Consider the following 21694-nt stretch of genomic DNA (forward strand, 5'->3'; position numbering starts at 1 on the left):
TAAATAAAACCTGGAGAATGTCACTGATATTTTGTCTTCTCCTTTGCACCACAGAGTGAAATCATCTCTTACTGGGGATTCCCTAGTGAGGAACACCTTGTTGAGACAGAAGATGGATATATTCTTTGCCTTAACCGAATCCCTCATGGGAGAAAGAACCATTCTGACAAAGGTATGGGTGTTTTCCCTGTTGAGGTAGGAACGCTCTGAAAAGTAACTGCTTTGCTGGAATTTGGCTGATTTTTATTTCAGTAACCACATTCAGATTTAACTTGAAAACATTGAAATGGGATTATTTTAAGACCAAAGAATTTAAAGTGTTACATTTATGCAAGGCACAAAAAAATAAAACACGCCTTCTTTTAAATAAAGAAGGACAAGAGTCATCTAATTTCATATTTTGCTTAAAGAGTCAAACGTCAGGTTTGTTTGAGGATCTGCTAAAATCTCTTTCTTTTTTATAAGGAAGCATTTTATTTAATAAAATATTTTGAGCATTAAGTATATAGCTTTTGCTATTTGAAAATTACTCAATTTTTCTAGTAGGTAATATATTCACAGAGTTCAGAAATCAAAGAGAATTAAAAGATTTGCAGTGAAGTATCTCTCATCTCATTCTCTACCTCCTCATTTTTTTATTTGTCCTTCCAAAATCTCTTTATATTTCTTTATTTAAAAAAAAGCTCTTTAGAAACAAATAAAAACATATTTTCCCCTGATTCCCTTTTAATACAAAAGGTGGCGTATAATGCATGTTCTTTTGTTCTTTGAATTTTTCACTTAATATTTTGGAGATAGTTCCATACAATACAGAGAGCATTTCATCATTCATCTCTACTGACTCATAGGATTCCACTGTATAGCTATATCATGATTTACTTAACAGATGTCCTTATTAATGGGTATTTGGTCTGGTCTTCTACTAACAAATATTATTGCTGTAAATAACCTTGTATGTGTGCAAGTTTATCTACAAGATACATTTTCAGGAAGAGAATTTTGGGGTCGGGATATACAGATTCATGATTTTGATAGCTGTTGTTAAATTGCTTTCCACATGGTCTTGTTCTGATAATTATTCTCATTAGGAACATATGAAAGTACCTATAGTTTTGGCTTAAAATATATACATATTTTTTCTCTCATTCGTAACTCAAGCAAAACTATGGTTTCCAATGCAGATTAAGGAATTTCCAGGTAGACTACTTGAAATTGTTAAACAGACATCAAAATGAGGATCTGATCCTTATTCAGTCATCTCTCCAGATGTAGCTTTTTTTTTTTTTTAATGTTTTCTATGTTTTTAAGAAACTTTCCTTGGGAAATTAAGGTGAGATTAAGGTAATTGGATAACTATCTCTTCTTCAGTTGAAATTTTATATGAGTAGAAGGGCCTTCTTTGACTTGATTCCTTCCCACATTATTATTCAAAGCAAACTTAAAAACCCCCTGTGTTAATGTGAGCTTTGTATCGTTATCTATTTTTGTCATGATTTACTCTGATTTATCTATGTTTTTCTCCCATAAAATCTAGCTATAATGAGGTATAATGACGCTTTTCATAATGCTTAAGTGGTCAAGACAGCCAATGCTCTTTTTGAACTTTAATTTCTAACTCTTGAGATTTTTATGATTTACAGATCTTCTTAAAAGCATGTTACAAAAGGAGTAATGAGTTACAGCGAGGGCTTCTATTTTTCCTTCTGCTTAAACCAGAAAAAATATTTTATTTCAGAGTGAATGAACATATGATCTTCGTTTCCTTCCCCTTTTTAAATATAAACCCTGTATGCTGATTTCAGATCCCATATAAAGAGAAATATGTATTGATATGCTTTCTCTTAAAAGTGATTATTTGACTAATACAGTTAGTAGTGTGAGTCATTGTTAAAAGATGCAGGGAACTTCAGTAAAAACATGCTCAGAGAACCTGCCTCCTCCTTTTCTATATCCACCTCCAGGCTTCTCTCTCCACACAGCAGTGAAAGCAGATAGTGCCACATGCCCCGTGGTATGTATTGCGACCATTGCAGGTGAAGGCGCTGTGCCCTGGAAAGTGAGCGTCCTTCTTGATCTGCTCCCAGGTGTTACAGGAAACTCAGGAGACCTCAGTGTAAATCTGCATCGGCTTCTAAGCGCTTGTGTGCTCTCACCTCTGTAGGCCTTGGATTCTTCATCTGCACAGTGGTCGATTGGCTGGGATGGTCTCAAAGTTCCCCTTTGGTCTTTATCACTCTCTGGTTTTATGGGTTATATTGTTTTATATATATATTATATAATATATATATATATCCCCACCTTCTCCCTCTGTTCTGCAGAGGCCTCCCTGTAGGGGGTCAGTGTTGCATAGGTAACACCTGCTGGGAACCAAGCTCAGAAGGGAGTTTTAGAGGAAATCTGTGACAGAGGACTCAATTATCTACAGGAACGTGTGGTTCTCCTGAGAACTGCGTAGTGCTTCTCTTATGGTTTGCTTTCCGTGGTCCAAGGAAGGGCATGGAGCTGAGGCTCTTCACCGACCTTCACTCCTATTCAGGGGCAGTGACTCCAATGGTGTTATTTTGGCATATTTAAGCCAAAAAGAATGCATGCAGTACCTCACACCCAGCATGGAACCAATGCCCCACGCCACTTCTTCTGACTTCTTACTCTTTTAGTAACACCCCTGCCCTCCTGGTGACCTGGATCAGAAACGGCCCAGTCACTGCTGACTCCCATCCCCAAGTAGCTGGCAGGTGCTCTCTGGGCTCCCCATGTTCTATGGCTTCAGTTCAGGCCTCCCTTCTCTTTGCCAGGCCACGCCACTACCTTTTGCTTGTATGACCGTTTACGCCAACCTCTCAAATAAGTTCAGAACCTGAGAGAGGCCTGAGCCATTTCCATTTTTGAGACTTCCCATATATTAGAATAAAAGAGAGAATTTCAAAACAGGAAGAGGAAAATTCAGTCTGCTTATCTTTTAAGACAGTAATGCTTTTAATATACACAAAAATAATGCCGTACATCTGTGCTATTTATAGGACATTACAAGATACATAAAAGTGAAACAATTCCTCTGACCCTTTTTAATGCAGTTTTTCTCAGCTCTTGTCCTCTACCATGGGGCTGCAACCCTACCCCTGTGTTCAGCGATTCTAACAAAGGCATTCTTCTCTGTGGAGAGTTGCTGAATTGGAGCTTCTGTGAGGAGAGTAGGGCTGGGGACCTCCTATTCATCCATCTTGCTGATGTCACCTTCATTATTGATTTATCAGTACCACATTCCTTATGGACCCTTAGTTTAAAGCTATGTGATAAATAAGTGAACAAAAAATATTGCCAGCCATGCAAACAAAGAATGCCATCAAGTCATCAGCCACTACCGTCAACCCCGACAGTGAGCGGAGAGAACTCAGGATGCAGACAAGCAGGCAGCCTGGCCTCTGCAGCCACTCGTAGCGGTGTACCCTGAGGGAACTCAGGATGTGGGATAACAGGATGCTGGCCCTAGACAGCTAGGTCAAAGAATGATCTCAGTGAGCCCAGACCTTTACACTTTCCCATACGTAGAAAAGCACTGAATTCCTTAACTTGAGATACTGGTTTTCTTTAATTAATGGTAATCGTTTGATGTTCTAACTACCTGGAACTTTGTTGCAAAAATTCACATATCCTGGCTTCTACCTTGCCACTTTGGAGCAGTGCCTTAGAGCGATCTGAGAGGCTGTCATCCCAGTCCTCAGAAATGTCTGCCAAATAAAACCTAACTCTCAGTTTTAGGTTGTGCATTTTATTTCATTTGACATAAACATCTTTCAGTCCTGTCTCCAGACTCTGATTGTATGTGGAGCCTCACTGGGAGTCTGGAGAATTTTTATGATCACAGGGCTTGACTACCCAGCTCCTCTACATGCCAAATGCCGTCCTTTCTCCCAGCCTCCCCGTTCTCGTCCATCTTAATGTAGTTTTGCAGGATTAGGCTTCTTAGAATCCAGGTGTAATTGTATGTGTGTGTGTGTGTATGTATATGTGTGTGTGTGTGTATATATATATAGAATATATATATATATATATATATATATATATATATATATACAGAGAGAGAGAGAGAGGGAAAGTAATGTGTGTCTGTTAATCCACAACCCCTAATTTATCCCTCCTCGCCCTTTCCCCTTTGGTAACCATAGTTTGTTTTCTATGTTTGTGAGTCTGTTTTTGGTTTGTAAATAGAATTTGTATCAATTTTTTTTTTCAGGTTCCACATATAACCGATAGCATACGATATTTGTCTTTGTCTGACTTACTTCATTTAATATGATAAACCCTAGGTTTGAGGTGCTTTTCTTACTCTGCTTTGGGGTTGATTTATGTGTCTCCTTCTCCCTCCCACCATCCCTCCCTGCAGCCTCTCTTTGAAGGCAGAGGCTGTGTCTTTGTCATCTTTGTATTCCTCACAGCGACCAGCGGCACCATGTCCTCTGCTTGGCTGGCCTGAGTAAGTTTTGTCGGGCAGTCTTCAGAATTGGAGTTCTGTGCTGTTGAAGGCCATGGACCCTCTTTCTAGTAAAATAAAATCGATACCTGTGCACACACAAATTTTACACTCAATTGCAGAGAGTTTATGGACCTAGTAAAGAACCCCCTGATTTAAACAATCCTTGCCTGTCCAGTCAAACCTTTGCTAACTAGGCAACTTGAAATATGTATTTAGAAAGCTCTTGTGGAGTGTTTGTGGGCTGTTTATCAATGTTAATTAAGCAAACTTCTCTATTGAGTGTTGACCCCCGCTTTGCACTAACTCCCTAACGGAATTGAAATTCAGAAATCTGTTGTTGATAGGGAAGTGGTTCTGTTTTCATCTGCTCAGCCTTATTTCAGGAAGTCATGGGACATTGGCACTTGAAGGATCTCAAGAGTCCTGCCTGGGCTGGGGATTTCGAGAGCTTGCATTTTTATCATAAGTCCCCAGCAGATTCCAAGATAAAATCCTTGTGTTTGGGAGCCTGTGTTCTAGAGCAACACCTTCATTTTAGTGGGTGAGACAATTAGGTTCAAAGAGAGAAAGAGATTTGCTTTCGGTGGGCCGAAGGAGAGGGGCCCCCCAGTCTGACTCCAGGTTCAGTGTTCCCTGAATAGAGAGCGCGGCCTTACACAGTAAGTACTGAGCAAGTTGACCCTTTGATAGTCAGAATTATTATTTTATCTGTCTAGAACAAGGAAATACATGTAGGCCTTGCCTAAAAATGCATAAAATAGCAATAACAACAGGACAGACTTCTTGGCTAACTGGGAAATAAATTGTAAAATAAAGCAACCATCAAATAAAGCACTACTAGTTGAACATTGATGGAAAGCAGTGCGTGTCTGATGACGTGATGAGTGAAGTGCATTGTAGGATGGGAGTAATTGCCTTTATGCATCAGCAGGCTCTTTGGACTTTGCCTTGGCAACGACTCCCCTGGGGTTGCCCATGGAACCTTGTGAGTCATAATTGAAAATTTACAAACTGGCTTGTGAGTTAGCTCTTTGGGGGAAAGGTCACCAGCCTGTAGAGTGATTTTTTTTTTTAAATTTTATTCTTTGTTTTAGGATTCTGACTGATTTTTGGATTTTCTCTTCTCCCTCATATGTGGTTCTTCAGGAAACCATTTCTAAATGCTGCTCTCTAACAAGCTGCACAGAGGCCTTGATGAGCTGGGATGTAATTCCTTACCTCTTGGCAGCTCTGGACAACAGTGCCCGGGCTTGTTGGCTCTGGCTACCTGAGGTCACGCCCAGGTTTGCTTGGACTTAAATGGCACAGGGGTAGGGGACTGTGTTCAGACCCTCTGCCTAACTCAGCACCACCAGGCAATGTCAGCTGCACAGCACGGTGTGTCTCATATATGCATATATGCTGGAACCAAGAGTCAGAGTGGAAAGGAAGAGAGTGCTGTGTATGGTCCCATCCCTTCTCCAGTGTGCCCTGTCTTCCTCCTGCTTAATCGCTCTTACCCAGTCTCTGTCCTCAGCCTCAGCATCACTTCTTCAGGGAGGATCTCCTCAGTCATTCACACCCAGTCAGGCCCCTGGCTTCATATTCTCATAGCTCTCTGTGTTGTGTTTCTTTCATAGCAATTAAGACAGTTATGACAAAAAGTAATAACGTATTACGTAGGTGATGATGTTTGTAACCTTGGTCTTCCCCACTAGACCATGAGCTCTTGGAGGGCTGAAGCCTTTTCTGATAATCTCTCCAGCACAGGGCTTCAGTCTACCTGCTCTTTCCATCCTGGGCCCTCCTGGGGACTGGGTCGACCAAAGCATCAACACTTTATAATGTCCCTTGCTCAAGACCATATTGGGTTAAGGGTCCTTCTGAGCTCAGAGGCACTGTACCCACAGACAGAACTCGAGAGCTTCCTGTGATGGGTAAAATTGGAGGCTGGACACCTAGTGGTTAAACAGGAGCGTGCTAATGGCACCAGTCGTGGGCTTAAGTTCACTTCTATGACTTGAACTAGCTGTGTGACCTTGGCAGTCTCCTTGACCTAAGTTTTAATTTCTTCATCTACTCAATGGGAAGAATAATACTTGCCACTTCGTAGGTGGTTGTGAAAATTGGATGACATAAGCCTATACAGTATCTCACCTATTATAAATGGAGCTGTAGTTTCTGTTTTTCGTTTTAAAATATCAGTGTGGGTTTGACGGCAGCCTGGTGTCTGCTTACTCAGTATCCATTCCTGCCTGACAGGGAATGGACTGTAGGCTGAATGCTTGTTTTCCCCTCACCCCCAAATTCAGATGTTGAGACCTAAGGTTTAATGTGAAGTGGGGCTTTGGGGAGGTGATTAGGTCATAAGAGCAGAGCCCCCAGGTATGGGATTAGTGTTCTTTTAGAGAGACCTCAGAAACCCAGGGACCCTTGCCCCTTCCACCACATTAGGACACAGTGAAAAGATGGCCCTCTGTGAGCCAGGAGGCAGGCTCTCACCAGACACTGAATCTGCTGGGGCCATGATCTTGGACTTCCCAGCCTCCAGAACTGTGAGAAATAAATTTCGATTATGTCTAAGCCACACAGTCAATGGCATTCTCTAATAGCAGCTGGAACGGACTAAGACAGAATGTGTTCTAAACCAGAAGGACAGAAGGAAGATGTTTATCTGAGGATTTTTTTTTTTTTCAAATCACGAGCAGAAGGTGCTGAAGTGAGAATGTGATGGGAAGAACCGTGCCTGGAGGTCAGTGTTACCATCTCTGGCCGGGTGCCCTCCTGTCTAGAACAAGGAAATACATGAAGGCCTTGCCTAAAATGCATCAAATGGGATTAGTGTCCTTGTAGAGAGACCTCAGAAACCCAGGGACCCTTGCCCCTTCCACCACGTTAGGGCACAGTGAAAAGATGGCCCTCTGTGAGCCAGGAGGCAGCCAGTACTCCTGTGTGTACTTCCCTTACTGGACCTCTGTTCTTTCTGTTAAGCGAGCATTTTGGACTAGCACTACGGGTGGGCTGCATCAGAAGAGCTGAGGGAGCTTGTTGAAAATAATTCATTTCTAGGCTCCATCCCTGGAATTCCTGATTCCCAGGACCAGGACCAGAAATATGTATGTTTTCTAAGTGGCACCAGAGGATTTTGATATGTAGACACTCTTAGAAAATAGTGCTTGACTTGCTTTGAAATGGTTGGGTACAAACAGAATCCTTATAAACATTCCTCCTCTCTCATGTCTCTATTTTTAAATGAATTTTCACTGGTTAAAAGCGAGGACTTTGGGATGAAGCTGACTTGGGTTTCAATTCTGGCTTACCTCTAGGCGAGGGTTCTAGGGCAGGTTCCTTAAGCTCTCTTTCCAGGCATCAAACACCTCATCTTTAACATGGGGGTGGATCTTCATAGCTCTCTTGCAACAGTGCAATCCTTGTAAAACACCGTGGGTGATCCGTAGCTGTTATGACAAATACTGTTAATAATTACAAATCAACCAGATGCCAGAATGCTTCCTAGGGTTTATTGTAAGTAGTCACGGCAGGTTCAGGAAGCCCCCTGGGTCCTGGCACTTTGGGCGATCTATAGCCAGCCTTTGGAATGCTTGAAACAGCCCTTGCACTTAGGTTTGTCCTGTCCCACAGATGGCTGCAGGGACGTCTAAAGTCAGGCGTGATCCTGATTTGGCATTACTCTGTATAAGTGGTGGGGATGCCTGTGCACCAGAAGCCAGGTTCTTATTGCCATTTTGTCTAGAACCTGCTTTTGCAGAAGGAGAAGGGAGCCCTTATGCAAATTACAGCTTATCTTCTAAGCAATTCTGAAAGATATTAGGTCATGGAGGTTCCTCCCAAGCTAGCAAGGAGACAGGCCTGTCTTTTTGAGGCCCAGGAGATGTCCTGCCACCTCTGAGTCCTGGTTTGGGATTGTTGGCTGTGCAACTTTGCACAGATTACTTAGCCACACTGTGCCTCAGAGTCTTTATCTGCAAAGTGGGAGTAAAAACTAGTCCCTAGTTGTATTAGTTCCCTGTTGCTGCTGTAACAAACTACCATGAACTTAGTGGCTTAAAACAGCACATACTTATTATCTTATCATTCTGGAGGTCAGAAGTCCTAAGACCAAGGTGTTGACAGGGCTGCCTTCCTTCTGGAGACACTAGGGGAGGATCCCATTTCTTGCCTTCTCCCACATCTAGAGGCTGCCCACACTCCTTGGCTTCTGGCCCATCCTGCCTCTTCAAAGCTGGTACCATAGCATTTTCCAGTGTCTCTCTCATTCTGACCCTCTTGCCTCCCTCTTAGAAGGGCCTTTGTGGTTATATTGGGCCCACCAGGTATCCAGGAAGTAATCCCCATCTCAAGATCCTTAATCACATCTACAAAGTCCCTTTTGCCACACAAGGCAACACAGTCACAGGTCTGGGAATTAGGAAATAGTCGTCTTTGGTGAGTCATTATTCAGCTGACCATGTCAGCTCAGAAAGCTGGGAGAAGCTTATCTGAGACAGTGCATGTGACAGGTTTAGCACTGGAACCTGAGACCCTCAACACTTAGTATGGTCCTGCTGTAACTGTGGTTATATTTTATTATATATTTAAAAAATATACTTTTATTATATATTTTAGCTAAAGAATCCCACTTCATGGTGTTTTTCTTCACAGAGCTTGTGTTCTAATAAGGTTTTGTTGCATTTATATATTTCTTATTATTTGTATGAATCACTGTTAGTTATTGAGCTTTATTGTGTGTCAGCCACTGTTCTATCCCCACTTTAGAAAAGGGCAGCTATACTTCAGGGAGATTGAGTAAATCCTAAAGGGTTTCACATCTGATAAGAACCAAAGTCTGTTTCTTTGTGACCTCCTCCTCCTCCTTTTGGTTCTTTATTGGAGTTTTTCGAGTGTGGTGGAGGCCTGTTCAGACAGTGCCCTGCTAGGGAGGGTGGGTGTCTTGGGAGGCAGGAGGAACTTCCCCATTCACCCCATCATCTTCCTCTTGGGAGACTGTGGGCTCAGCAGATTCATTTTCAGAGCCTGAGTGTTCCCCTCCCTCCTCACTTCCACCCACGGTTGTCCCCATCAGGCAGGCGGCATGGTGGCGGGCCATCACGGGGCTGCTTCTCTTTGCTGTCTCTGTGCTGACTTTTTAGATGAGTGTGATGAAGTCATGTGCCTTCTCTGGGCCAAAGTCCTTTTAGGCCTTTCCCTCGGCCCCCAGCCCTCCTCGAGCCAGTTTGGGCAAACTAATGACAGGGCACAGCGGGGAAGGCAGTCCCCTTCCTGGTGCATTGGTTTGTTGCTGAAACTGGGCTGCAGGTGCTGGAGGGCATGGATTAGGCTGGGCTTTGGAGGAGTTGCCTGAGGGGGCGAGGTTGAGTTCTCTGACTCCTCCATCTACTAGCGATTACTTTCATCCAAGCATGTGGTCCAGCTCCCTGCAAAACATCTTCCCCTATTCCGGCTTGTCATTCCCTAGGGCCTCTGTATGTTGTAGAATGACTCTCGTTCTTATTAACCTTCTTTCCCGTAGCAAAACAGTCAAGAGCCTAGACCCTGACAGACTTACCTGGGTTCGAATCCCAGCTCCCCCACTTGCCTGCTCTCATTCAGTCTTGGGCAAATTACTTGACTTCTCTCAGGCAGGATTCCCTGTTCTGTTAAATAGAAATAGTACTCACTTCATAGGATTTTCAGCACAGCACCTTGGAGCACATGGGCACACGATAATAACCACCTATTACTTTAATCAGCTTCTCCCAGCAGGGTGAAAAGACATCTGATTAAAACAATTCACTGGAAGATGTGAGTAGCAGTAGATATAACTCTGCTGGAGAGAAGTTTCTTTTACCAGCAAATCCTTAAGTCCTTGATTGGTGGTGGGGTGGGAAGGAAGACACATGCCTTCCTTTCTCCCCGCGGTGGGAGCAGGTGGGAGAGGCTGGCAGACAGGCAGGTAGCCTGTTGCAACGCCCTTGTTTATTCTGCTGCCTTTTGCATCCACTGAATACCAGAGGGAAGGGACCAGCAGCTTAGCTGGTTTTCCACCGCAGGCCAGGGTTTGTTACTATTGTCTCTTTGTTGGTGACCCATCATGTCTAATGGAGTGATGGGCTCTGAAAGCCCAGTGGGTTGTATCCTCTGCAGTCCCCTCCTCAGAGGGGCCCTTCTGTTCTGGGGGGATGGGGAGCTGGCTCAGTCTGGAGGGATGTGCACCCCTGAAGGAAGACCCTCGCATCCCCTCTCTCCCCAGGTCAGACAAGGCACTGCACCTTCCCAGCGCTTCCCCGTGCTGCCTGTGCATCAGACCGTGCCGGGAGCCTCTGATGCGCACGCTGGAGGCCCGTCTGGCTGAGGCTACTGTGCAGCCTCAGTTCTCCGCAAATCCAGGCTCCCGTTTCTTCACCCGCACCCTCTGTGGGGCAAGCTGCCCCTCACTCAAGACTGGCTCAGTGATTCCCCCCACGGCCGAGTTCTGTTCTCTTTCCTCTGGGCTTTCCTGTGTGGGGGTCTGGCCTTTCACATGCCAGGCTGGAAGGTAATTGTGTGCCTGTCTCCTTGACTGGACTGGAACTCCACGGGGGAAGGAGCGTGGCTTACACCTCACATAGGCGGTACCAGGACAGGTTTACACAGGATGTAACGTGTCCTTCCAGTCACTTGATTTTTTTTTTAAACTTCTAGTGCCCTGCTTATTATACAGTAAGAGTCTCAGTAAAGAATCTTCAAATGAATGAACAGGACACAGCTATGAGGCCTGAGGTGGCTGCAGGCTGTCCCATTTCTCAACCGTTTACCTTTCTGGCTCAGCGCCTCCCCTCTCCTGCTGTCATTTCCCACATAAAAGCCAGGGGGCTGCCAGACTCTTTGCAGTTCTTGGCTAAGATCCTTCAGACTTGAAACTCCTGGCTTTTAAAGAGCAGGTTCACTATTTTTTTGCTTTCTGGCACCATCTTTTATATCTGTTGTTCACTGAGCTTTTATACTCAGCTTAAAGTGAGGGATGGGGGAACCCAACAAACAAAAAGGGGAATTAGAGAAGAGTGACTTCAATCTGCTTCCTTCCCCTCTTACAAGTGTCTTAACAAATCATTGCGTTTTCTCCACCATCTCCTCCCCCTGCCCACACTGGGGGCTTTGCTGTCACCCTGGGGTCTGTTTTTGTTTTGGGGTGTGTGTGTGTGTGTGTGTGTGTGTGTGTGTGTGTGTGTGTGTGTGTTCTCTTTATCACTGTGCAGTCACTTTCATTTTCTAGGTACCCAGCTGATTGTGGCATAGAGGTAATGAGCATCCACAGATTACCTCTTAATGTAAACAGTTTATCCAAATTCCCAAGTAACTAAATATATTTTCTTTGTTTCTTTTTGTGTTAAACATAGACTCTTTATAACTGGATTGCAGTAGTGGTTGTTTTAGATAAAATCAAGTTCATGGAAATTCAGTGTATGGGGCAAATATAGGAGCTTTGAGAAACCCTTCCATGAAGTATAGGGCAAGGGGTCTGGGACTGTTTCGAGCCTCGTGCAGGGGTAACGGCAGGTCTGGGCTATAGTAGGGGTATTTGCAGATGTTGTTGGAAGCCCCTCAGCCACCATAATTGGCACACGTGCATGGTGGGTGCATGTGCATGTTGGGCACATGCCTGAGTTGGCCGCCTGCACTTTCCTGAGCTTCATGGTCACCTCCCAGGAAAGCATCAGTGGCTTCTCATTGCCTGTGGAAATCCAGGAGTTATTATTGATGGTGTTTAAAGAGTTTCTTGGTATGTCTTCAACTTGCCAAGTCCCACATGTCTCCTTTGAAGGTTCTTGGGGGTTAGGGAGGGAAGTATAGAGAGATTTCATGGAAGTTTGAAACCTTCCCCATCAAGGCAAGGTAGGGGAGCTGACGCCTGGTCGCCACGCACTGGCACCTGCCCCCCTTTCCAGCCTCAGTCCTGGCTTGACTGCCTCACTCTTTATCCTGCTCTACCCTCCTTGGTTCTCCCATCTCTGTTGAAACCGCTCCTCCTTTCTCAGGACTCTGCCCTGTGAAGTCACTTACGCAGCCTCTGGCTTTCCCCTAAGTGTCTGAAGAGACACAGGTTGGAACAAGCAACGAGGAATTTGGCCCCCTGCTGAGCCTTCCTCCTGCCTCACTCCAACTGTCCTTTCCCCGGGGGACCAGCGCAGTGCAGGCACTCCTTCTAAGTTACTGGTGACCAGCAGGGACAAGGCAGCCCTGCCCAGTGGTCCCCATATGTCACTAAGGTCCTTCTTTGGTCAACTTGACTCTGATCTTTTAAAGTCAAATCTTTTTCCCCACGCCGGCCCTAATCACCTTTGATGGGTGAGTAGTGTCCTAATGTGCCCAAGGAAAGCATACGGTTCCTGGGCGCCCTCATGCAGTGTAGTTGCTGAATGATAACGCTACCTTGGTCTTTTGTTTCTGTTTCATTATTTGCTTTGTGATCCTGTGTGACTTATCTGGTTAGCAAGATGTCATGGTTGTTTTGAAGCCTGGCGCTGCTAACTCCCAGACATGAATATTTTCCAGGTCCCAGACCAGCTGTGTTCCTGCAGCATGGCTTGCTGGCAGATTCCAGTAACTGGGTCACCAACCTGCCCAGCAACAGCCTGGGCTTCATTCTGGCAGATGCTGGTTTTGATGTGTGGATGGGGAACAGCAGGGGAAACACCTGGTCTCGGAAACACAAGACTTTTTCCGTTTCTCAGGATGAATTCTGGGCCTTCAGGTATGTTTGAGTTGATCATGACAGGGTCTATTTCCTTGGTACCTTTAATGCAGACCTGGGTGGCAAATAGGTGGGTAACTCAAGATCGTATGACTGCGAAACTGATGGTTTGTGGAAGGTTTTACACCTTGTTAGAAACTTAATAAATAGCTGTAAAATTATAAATAAACGATTACATTTAAGAATTAGCTTCAATAAGGAATTTTTAGTTATGCTGGCATTCCTGGTGGTAGGGTGCTGCTTGGTAAATTGTGTCCCATAACCTTCTCCCTTCCTCCATAAACATGTACTCCAAATGATCACTTTTCTTTTTTCTGGAAATTCTCCCCTTCTCTCTCTTACTCCTAACCGCACAACACTGGGCATGTGACATAAGCCCTCTGTGTCTGTTCCCTTTTTGTAAGATGGAGGTAACAAATACCTAGCTCACAAGGTCACTGGGGGCTTAAAGGAGAGGACGCAGAACCTGGCACATCGTAAGTGGTGGTAGTAGTCGGCATGCATGCGCACGGATTCAGGGCTGCATCTCAGTATCAGGCATTACAGAAGGTCAGCACCCCGGACTCCCTCAGGCTTGCTTACCACTTGTAAAACCAGAACCTACCTGAGGACCTGAAACACGAGAATCAGAGCTTTTACCAAATGCATGTCCAAGAATGTATTTGTTGTCACACTATTTGTAACAGTGGAAAATTGGAAACTACCAGATGCCCATCTGTAGTGAGTGAGCAAATATAAAGTGTGGTATATTTACACAGTGGCCAGCCAACAGCCACCTGCAGTGTCATGGAGGAAACCAGATGCAGAAGGATGCTTGCTGTTTGGTATCATTTACAGAAAAGTTCAGAAATGGATGGGACTGATTTATGGTGTGAAAAATGAGGCTCATGGTTATTTTGGGGAGGCATGGGTTAGAAGGGAGCCCACGGGGGCTTCTGCAGTCCTGGTAATGTTCTGTTTCTTACACGCAGGATCAATTTACTCAGCTGTGTTCAGTTTGTGATAACTAATCAAACCACACACCTATTATTTGTACACTGTTGTATTTGTGTGCAATGTATTGATGAAAGATCTTTTTTTTTGGATTACAGTTATGATGAGATGGCAAATTATGACCTACCCGCTTCAATTAATTTCATTCTGAATAAAACTGGCCAAGAACAAGTGTATTATGTGGGTCACTCACAAGGCACCACGATAGGTATGTATATAATCAAGATAGGGGGTTGACATGATGTCTTATTACAGGTTTGTGTTTGTTCTTAAAAGTGAAATATAAAAAAAAATTATGTGAGTTCAGATAGGGTTTTATGTTTTTGGAGTTTTTCTTAGTGCCAAGCAGAAATAATGAATAGGGCAAAAGATTTTGGTAATATTTAGTCTTCTCTGGAAATTCAGACTTAAACATAAATAGATAAACATGGTGTATGGTTCCCTTAATTGAAGGAATTAATGTAAACCCCAGCCTATTACGTATTTTCCTAGTTAAGCAGTATGGGGATGTGACAGGGTAGAAAACAAGAAGTTTTATTAGTGCAGAGACTTATATACAGAAAACTATGCTGATTTTTCAAGTGAAGTAGACTAAAGCTACCTACAAGGATGCCATAGTACACTTTACAGTTTTTAAAAGTCATATGTATTTTATGTTGATTAGAAAAGTAATGTGCTTTCATTGTAAACAGAAACAGAAAATTTAGCAAAGTTTAAAGAAAATAAAAATTGCCTCTAATTTGAGCACACAAGAACTCCTATGATTAGGGACTGGAGACCTGTCCCATAATTTATTAAGTTCCCCCTTTTAGTGTATACTGTGACTAATATCTTTGTGTTCCTATCACACAATTTCCTTAGAATACACGCCTAGGAGGAAATTACCTAGGAAAGGTACAAACACTTGGAAGTGTCTGGATATACACAGTTAGGTCGCCTCACCCTCACTCCCATGACTGCCTGCTTGAGAGACTGCAAACAAAAAGTAACATGGACACCGTTGCCTTCCTTCTTAGTAGCCTTAAGCGTTTTTCTTCATCTATATTCCTTCTCGCATGACTTGTCGACTTGTCTCTTTGCCCTGCTGCTTTCAAAGGAGACATTCTGGGGCCAAGTTTAAGGCAAGAAGTGACCTGAGAGTCAGCTAAAACATATTTTAAAGCTAGGGGATTCTAACTGCGGAAGTTCCTTTTGCGTCAGCGGCGACCAACTGCTTTGAGTGCCTTTGTTCATGGTCCTTAGGGATGGAGGGGAGCCGTGAGGGAGGGGGCGGAGGGGTGGAGCTGTTAGGAAGACAGGCTTTCCATCGCTGGCTGACAGTATTCAAGGAACACAAAACATCTTCCGGTTTTAGCCATCCGGATTTCTTCCAGTGCATATCGAGGTTGAAAACTGAAAGGAGCACTTAAATGTTTGGTTCACCAAACTCGGTGTTGGGGTAAGAGTTCAGAGGCCCTCCTTTCAAGTGTTTGGCCTCCTGGCGGCGGCGTCGCTTGCGCGGTTCTCAGGTTGCCTCTAGAGGGCGTCACGCATACCTGCCATTGCCTTTTCAGAGAAAGTCTCAGAAAATGGAATTCTGGTATTTTCTTTTTGTTCCCACAGGTTTTATAGCATTTTCACAGATCCCCAAGCTGGCCAGAAAGATTAAAATGTTTTTTGCCCTGGCTCCTGTGGTTTCACTTGAGTTCTCTATTGGTCCTCTCACTAAAATTGGACAAATTCCAGATCATCTCGCAAAGGTACTTGGGTTTCCAACCCCCAGCCCCAACTCCCTTTTGTCACAGATCTCCTTTTCAGTTCTGAAGAACTGGCCTTTGGAGGAAGAAGGTGTGTCTTCCTCCTCTGCTTTGCTCTCAGTGGAACAGTGGGATTTCTTTATTGTTTTTCTTTCCCCCTTCACTCCTACATCCAGAGGCTGGGGGGTCAAGAAGGTATCATTAACTCTACACTGGAGCCCCCTGTTCTCAGCCATGCAGCCCCCCACCCACTACACAAAGAGAGCATGAGGAAGGACAGGAGAAGGCAGCTTAAACCTCCTTGAAGTTGCCCTTTATTACACATGGTGAGTCTGTGCAGAGGAGTGGGCGGGAGACAGGAGATGCTATTCCACAAGCCCTACCCTGGCCACGTGGAGGATGATCTGAAGGCACTGTTACTATTATATTTTATTATATGGCCCCTAAGCACAAGCCAGTAACTTCATCAGGGCTCAACCCTATAGCTGTGTGGACCCCCCAGCCTCTGCTCAAGGAGGAAGCAGTTTTTAGGAGGAGTTGCGAGCCAGCTGAGGTCAGATGGTCCATTATGCATGCGTAGTCTGTGTTTTATGTATGATGCACTTATACACACGCATGAAATCCCTTGCAGGAATATACGCTTAACATATTCATAACATATCTATTGGCCATTTAAAAGACATTCACAGGAAATACAGGCTATACTCTGACCTCAGAATCTGACTCACAAAAGATGGGATTCTCCGTACCAGTGACCAGACAGGCACATAAGATGTGGACCCCTCTAACTGAATTTATTTTAAATACCTTGGATAAGAGAAGCTTTGGTTTTCATTATAAACAATTCAGAGATTACACATAAAGTCCCCTTTAACTACAAAGGCTTCTCCTAGGCGCTTCCTCAGAATTAAGCACCATGCTCAGTTTGGGGTCTTCTCCTGTAGACCCTGTGTGTGAATTGACATGCCTATCTCCAGAGAGAAATGTATTGTTTTGTTTAAAAGTAGACAGCATCCAACTGTGTAACTTGAGTACCTCAATAAAGACCATATTTCCAGAGAAGGTCACATGCTGAGGTGCTGGGGATTAGGACTTCAAAATATCTTTTTGGAGAGAGACACAATTCAACCCATAAAACTGCCTTTCTAGACATTGGAATTTTCCACTCCTGTCTGCGTCTCCAGAAGTGAGGTGTTAGCAAAAGTAAATTATAGGGGGGGACAAATTTGGGTTCGCTGTGAAGAAAATCATGTTCCTATTTCCTCTTACGCAAACACAGGGAGATCTGCCTGAAGGCACAGTGACTGCCCTGGAGATAACCGAGCGCGGGTTCAGTGGCCGTTGGTCAGGGCCAGTGTAATCACTTCTTCTGTCAAGGCCCAGATAGTAAATATTTTCAGCTTTGTGGGCCATCTGGTTTCTGTAGCAACTACTAAACTCTGCCATTGTAGTGTGGAACCAGCAAGAGACGATGTGTAAAGAGGTGTGTCAAGACGTGAACACAGATGTTCTCATCTGTGTTTGTTATGTGTAAAAACAGGCAGTGCTGGCAGAGGGCGAATGGGGAGTTACCGTTTCGCGAGTACAGAGTTTCAGTCTGAGATGCTGAAAAAGTTCTGGGGATGGATAGATAGTGGTGAGGGTTACACAGCAATGAATGTACTTAATGCCACTGAAACAGACACTTAAAAAATGGTCAGGATGGTAAATTTTGTGTTATGTGTGTCCTATCATAATTTTTTTTTAAGTACTAAAAAACCCCAAAAGGCGGTGGGCAGGTTTGGCCCACTGGCCAGTAGAATTGGATTAGATGTATGTGCCCTAGGCAGATACACCAATGACCGATCACAGTTTCAACAATGGACAGTTTCACTGTTCATCCAAGTCAGAGGACACCTTTGGGGGTGGCCCTGGGATGAGTGATCATTAAGGCTCTCTCCCACTGTAGAAGTCTGCTGCAAACTTATTTGATTTTCTGCCTCCTTTTCTTCATCTGAGATTCACTTTTTAAAAACAAATTTTTTCAAGATTTGTTTAATCTCATGTCATATAAAATTATTTTAAATGGACTTTTAAAAATGTAATTGTTTTTATTAATAATGACTTTTAGATATAACTTATCAGTGTTTTAGAAGAGTAAATTTTTAAAAAATTTATTGAAGTGTAGTTGATTAACAGTGCATCTGAAATACAAAACAGAAATAGACTCATAGACATAGAATACAAACTTGTGATTGCCAAGGGGGCGGAGTGTGGAAAGGGACAGATGGGATTTCAAAATTGTAGAATAGATAAACAAGACTATACTGTATAGCACAGGGAAATATACACAAGATCTTATGGTAGCTCACAGAGAAAAAAATGTCTCAATGAATATAGATATGTTCATGTACGACTGAAAAATTGTGCTCTACACTGGAATTTGACACAACATTGTAAAATGATTATAAACCAATAAAAAATTAAAAAAACAAAAACAACAACAAAAAAACCCCAGTGCATCTGAGACTTTCGATACAGGTCCATAATGTCTGCTTTTGCCTTCATAACCATATCGCATGAGTATCCTAGTTGCCAGTTCTCTTTTGAGGCCATCCTTGGAGACTGTTGGCATGTGTCTCTGCTCCTGAGGGTGTGTGTGTGTGTGTGTGTGTGTTTGTGTGAGTTCTGAGGTATACCATGCTGAGATGGTCTTTTTATTTTGTAGGACTTATTTGGGGTGAAACAATTTCTTCCCCAGAGTAAGTTTTTGAAGTGGATAAGTACACATGTTTGCACTCATGTCATCCTGAAGGAGCTTTGTGGAAATGCCTTTTTTGTTCTGTGCGGATTTAATGAGAAAAACTTAAATATGGTATGTATGTTTGTACTAAGACTTTAAACTTTGAGTGATTCTGTTTTATCTGTGAGTGTGCTTGTTTGTGTTGGAAGGTGTAGAAGAGGCAGGCATGATGACCTCATTAGAGCTCTAAAGGGTCTTTTATTTAAGAGGCACAAGAATGAACTGGGATGCCCTCTGCAGCTAGTCTCAGACCAGCCTCCGTCAGCTTTCTACGTTGTACCTGCACGGAAACTGTTGAACAAGATCTGTCGTCATGTTAACTTCTGATATTTGTATTTATTCTAGTGATTTTTTTCATTTAAAAAATGACTTTTAAGTGTGTTGAAATTTGGAATGACCATTTACACACATACACTTACATGTGTATATGTGTGTGTATGTGTGTGTGTGTATACATTTATTTATTTATTTTATAAAACGTTAAACCCTTGGCCAGCAATATGCTGGTGTTTCTAAATACATCTGTAGTTTGTCATGTTGCATTTTGAAAACAGGTTTTAAAATTCTAGGATGAAGGCTCTAGGGAATTTCTTTAAGTAATGTTAATTTTTCTAGTTTCTGATGATCAAAGCAAGATGTGATTGTTATATAAAATTTTGGAAATTTAAAGAAATATAAAGAAGAAAGTAGAAAAGACCAGTCATCTCAATCCACACAGCCCCATGGTTACGACGTTGCTGTATTTCCTTCATATGTATTCTCTGTGTGTGTGGTTGTACATATTTTTATAGGACATATTTGTAATCAAAAGATTTTTTTTCCTGCTTTTAATCTCATGTACATGAGATTGTGGCTTGGTAGTTTTAATGCTTCCAGGTGCAAAATATGTTTATTATCAATGCCTCCTTCATGCTGTTTTCATTCTTTATTTCCATGTATTTATTTTGCAGTCTAGAGTGCCTGTGTATACAACACACTGTCCTGCCGGAACTTCTGTGCAAAACATGTTACACTGGAGCCAGGTAGGCATTCCAGGAGTGCGGTGGGGTTTGTGGGAAATCAGCATTAGAAAGTTCTGTGCATTCCACGAAGCAAGCAGAAAGTCTGCGTATGCATGTGACCTGGTCTCCTCCCCCAGAGTCCTGGGTTCCTGTCACTGTGTGTGTGTGTTTCTAATTATCCTCTCTGGGGCAAACTGTACTACATGTGAGTCTATCAAACAGCCATTGGGGTTGACTTGTTTTTACTTTTCTTTTCCCTCCCATCTGTCAGTTTTCATTGAGTCCCAGGCTTATTTTATTTCTGTGTTGCTTCATAAAGCAGTATTTTAGAGCAGCACTGGAGACAAGCTGCTGTTTCAACATTAACCCATGAACACCATATACCTGAAACATCAGTGGATAAACCAGAGCTAAATAGATCATAGGTATAAATGAGAGCCACTGACTTTTAAAATAGATTTTTGACTGTTTTGTCACACATCAAAGAAGTAATGCACGTTCATTCTGGAAAAGTTATAAATCACATATAAGTAAAATAATAAAAATTCTCTTAAGGTGAAAAATGAAATTATTCTTTAATCCTTCACAGAGACAGAAAATGTGTAGCCAGAGATATGAAATATCCTTGCATTCTACTCCATATCTCTTGCTGTACATCATTTTAGAAAGAGGTGGTTAAAGATGTGAATAGAAATAATTGTGGAAATAAATGGATTTATTCTTCTACTTACTGTTTTTTAGCTTCCTTCGTTTTCCACCTGACAATATGTCAGGGACTTGCTTCTACCTCAGAACATATTATTTGTACTATTTTCTGCCCTAAATTCTTTTTAAATATGAAGTAACTCGCCATTTAAGCTCCAAACCAAGATGTGGTGGATATCTTCCACCTGGCAGTCATTGCTTGCATCAGAACCATGTGAGTTGCCTTTAAAAGTACATCTTTTGACACAAATGAAACTATTTATAAAACAGAGACAGACTCACAGACATAGAAAACAAACTTTTGGTTACCGGGGGTGGGGGAAGGGGAGGGGAGGGTTAAATTGAAGGTTTGGGGTTTGTAGATGCTAACTACTGTGTGTAAAATCGATAAAGCAAGTTCCTACTATATAGCACAGTATAAATGAATCACCATACTGTACACCAGAAATTAATACATTGTAAATCAAACCATTTTAAAAAAAAAAGTACATCTTTTAATAAAATATTGTTTTGAAAAAGTAAGGGAAATTGGGTTTGTGGTGGAGCTGTTCAATCCAGGCTTTTAAACACAAAGACTCCTGTGTCCCATCCCTAGAGATTCTAATTCATTTGGACTTAAGAATTTGTACTTTAAGTTTTTAAAAAATAGCTTTATCAAGGTGTAAGTGACATACGATATTTGAAGTGTACAGTTTAGTATGTTTTGACCCAGACATAACATGCACTTGCAAACCCATCACCACAGTTGAGACAGTGAGCATATCCATCACCCCCAGAGGCCCCCTTTAACACCCTCCCCACCCTCTCCCCTACCAGCCCCGAGCACCTACCTACCTGCTTTTGTCGCTGTAAGTTACTGGCACTTTCCAGAGTTTTGTCTAAGGATAATCATACAGTGTATATTTGCTTTTGTCTGGCGTCTCTCATTCAGCATAATTATTTTGAGATTCACCCAACCCATGTGCATCAGTAGTTCATTCCTTTTTGGTGCTGAGCGGAGAGAGTTTGTATTTTCAAAAGATTCCGCCCAGTAGATTCTTCTGCCCAGCCGAATTTGGGACATCACTGGCGCTTGAGTGTCCTTCCTCGGTTGTCCCAGGAACCCTGTCTGTTGGGGGTGCCGTAGTTCACCTCTCCCTGGACGCATCCCTGCCCAACCAGACAAGACTGTGCCTGAGGCTTTTAGCCCCTTTTTGTGACTGTGAGGCCGAGTGTTAAGTGGTCGTGACTCAGTGCCAGGGTCTGGTTTAGAAGAGGGCCTGTGGAACGCGGGCAGCTCATGACACGCTGAAG

The 21694-nt window shown here is 43.0% G+C and overlaps 1 protein-coding gene across 6 annotated transcripts in view; it reads left to right on the plus strand.

Moving 5' to 3' along the window:
• The window catches only part of LIPA (lipase A, lysosomal acid type), a 118330-nt gene that overhangs the window by 88859 nt on the left and 7777 nt on the right, over positions 1–21694 (plus strand). For all 6 annotated transcript variants that reach the window (XM_045507378.2, XM_074373997.1, XM_074373998.1 and 3 more), the window contains exons 3-8: positions 55–172; positions 12986–13184; positions 14276–14385; positions 15780–15916; positions 18621–18767; positions 19646–19717. In XM_045507378.2, coding sequence (XP_045363334.2) covers positions 55–172; positions 12986–13184; positions 14276–14385; positions 15780–15916; positions 18621–18767; positions 19646–19717 — 783 coding nt within the window. The remainder of the gene's footprint in view (positions 1–54; positions 173–12985; positions 13185–14275; positions 14386–15779; positions 15917–18620; positions 18768–19645; positions 19718–21694) is intronic.

The sequence above is a fragment of the Camelus bactrianus genome, chromosome 11 (genome assembly GCF_048773025.1).
Source record: "Camelus bactrianus isolate YW-2024 breed Bactrian camel chromosome 11, ASM4877302v1, whole genome shotgun sequence".
NCBI lineage: Eukaryota > Metazoa > Chordata > Mammalia > Artiodactyla > Camelidae > Camelus > Camelus bactrianus.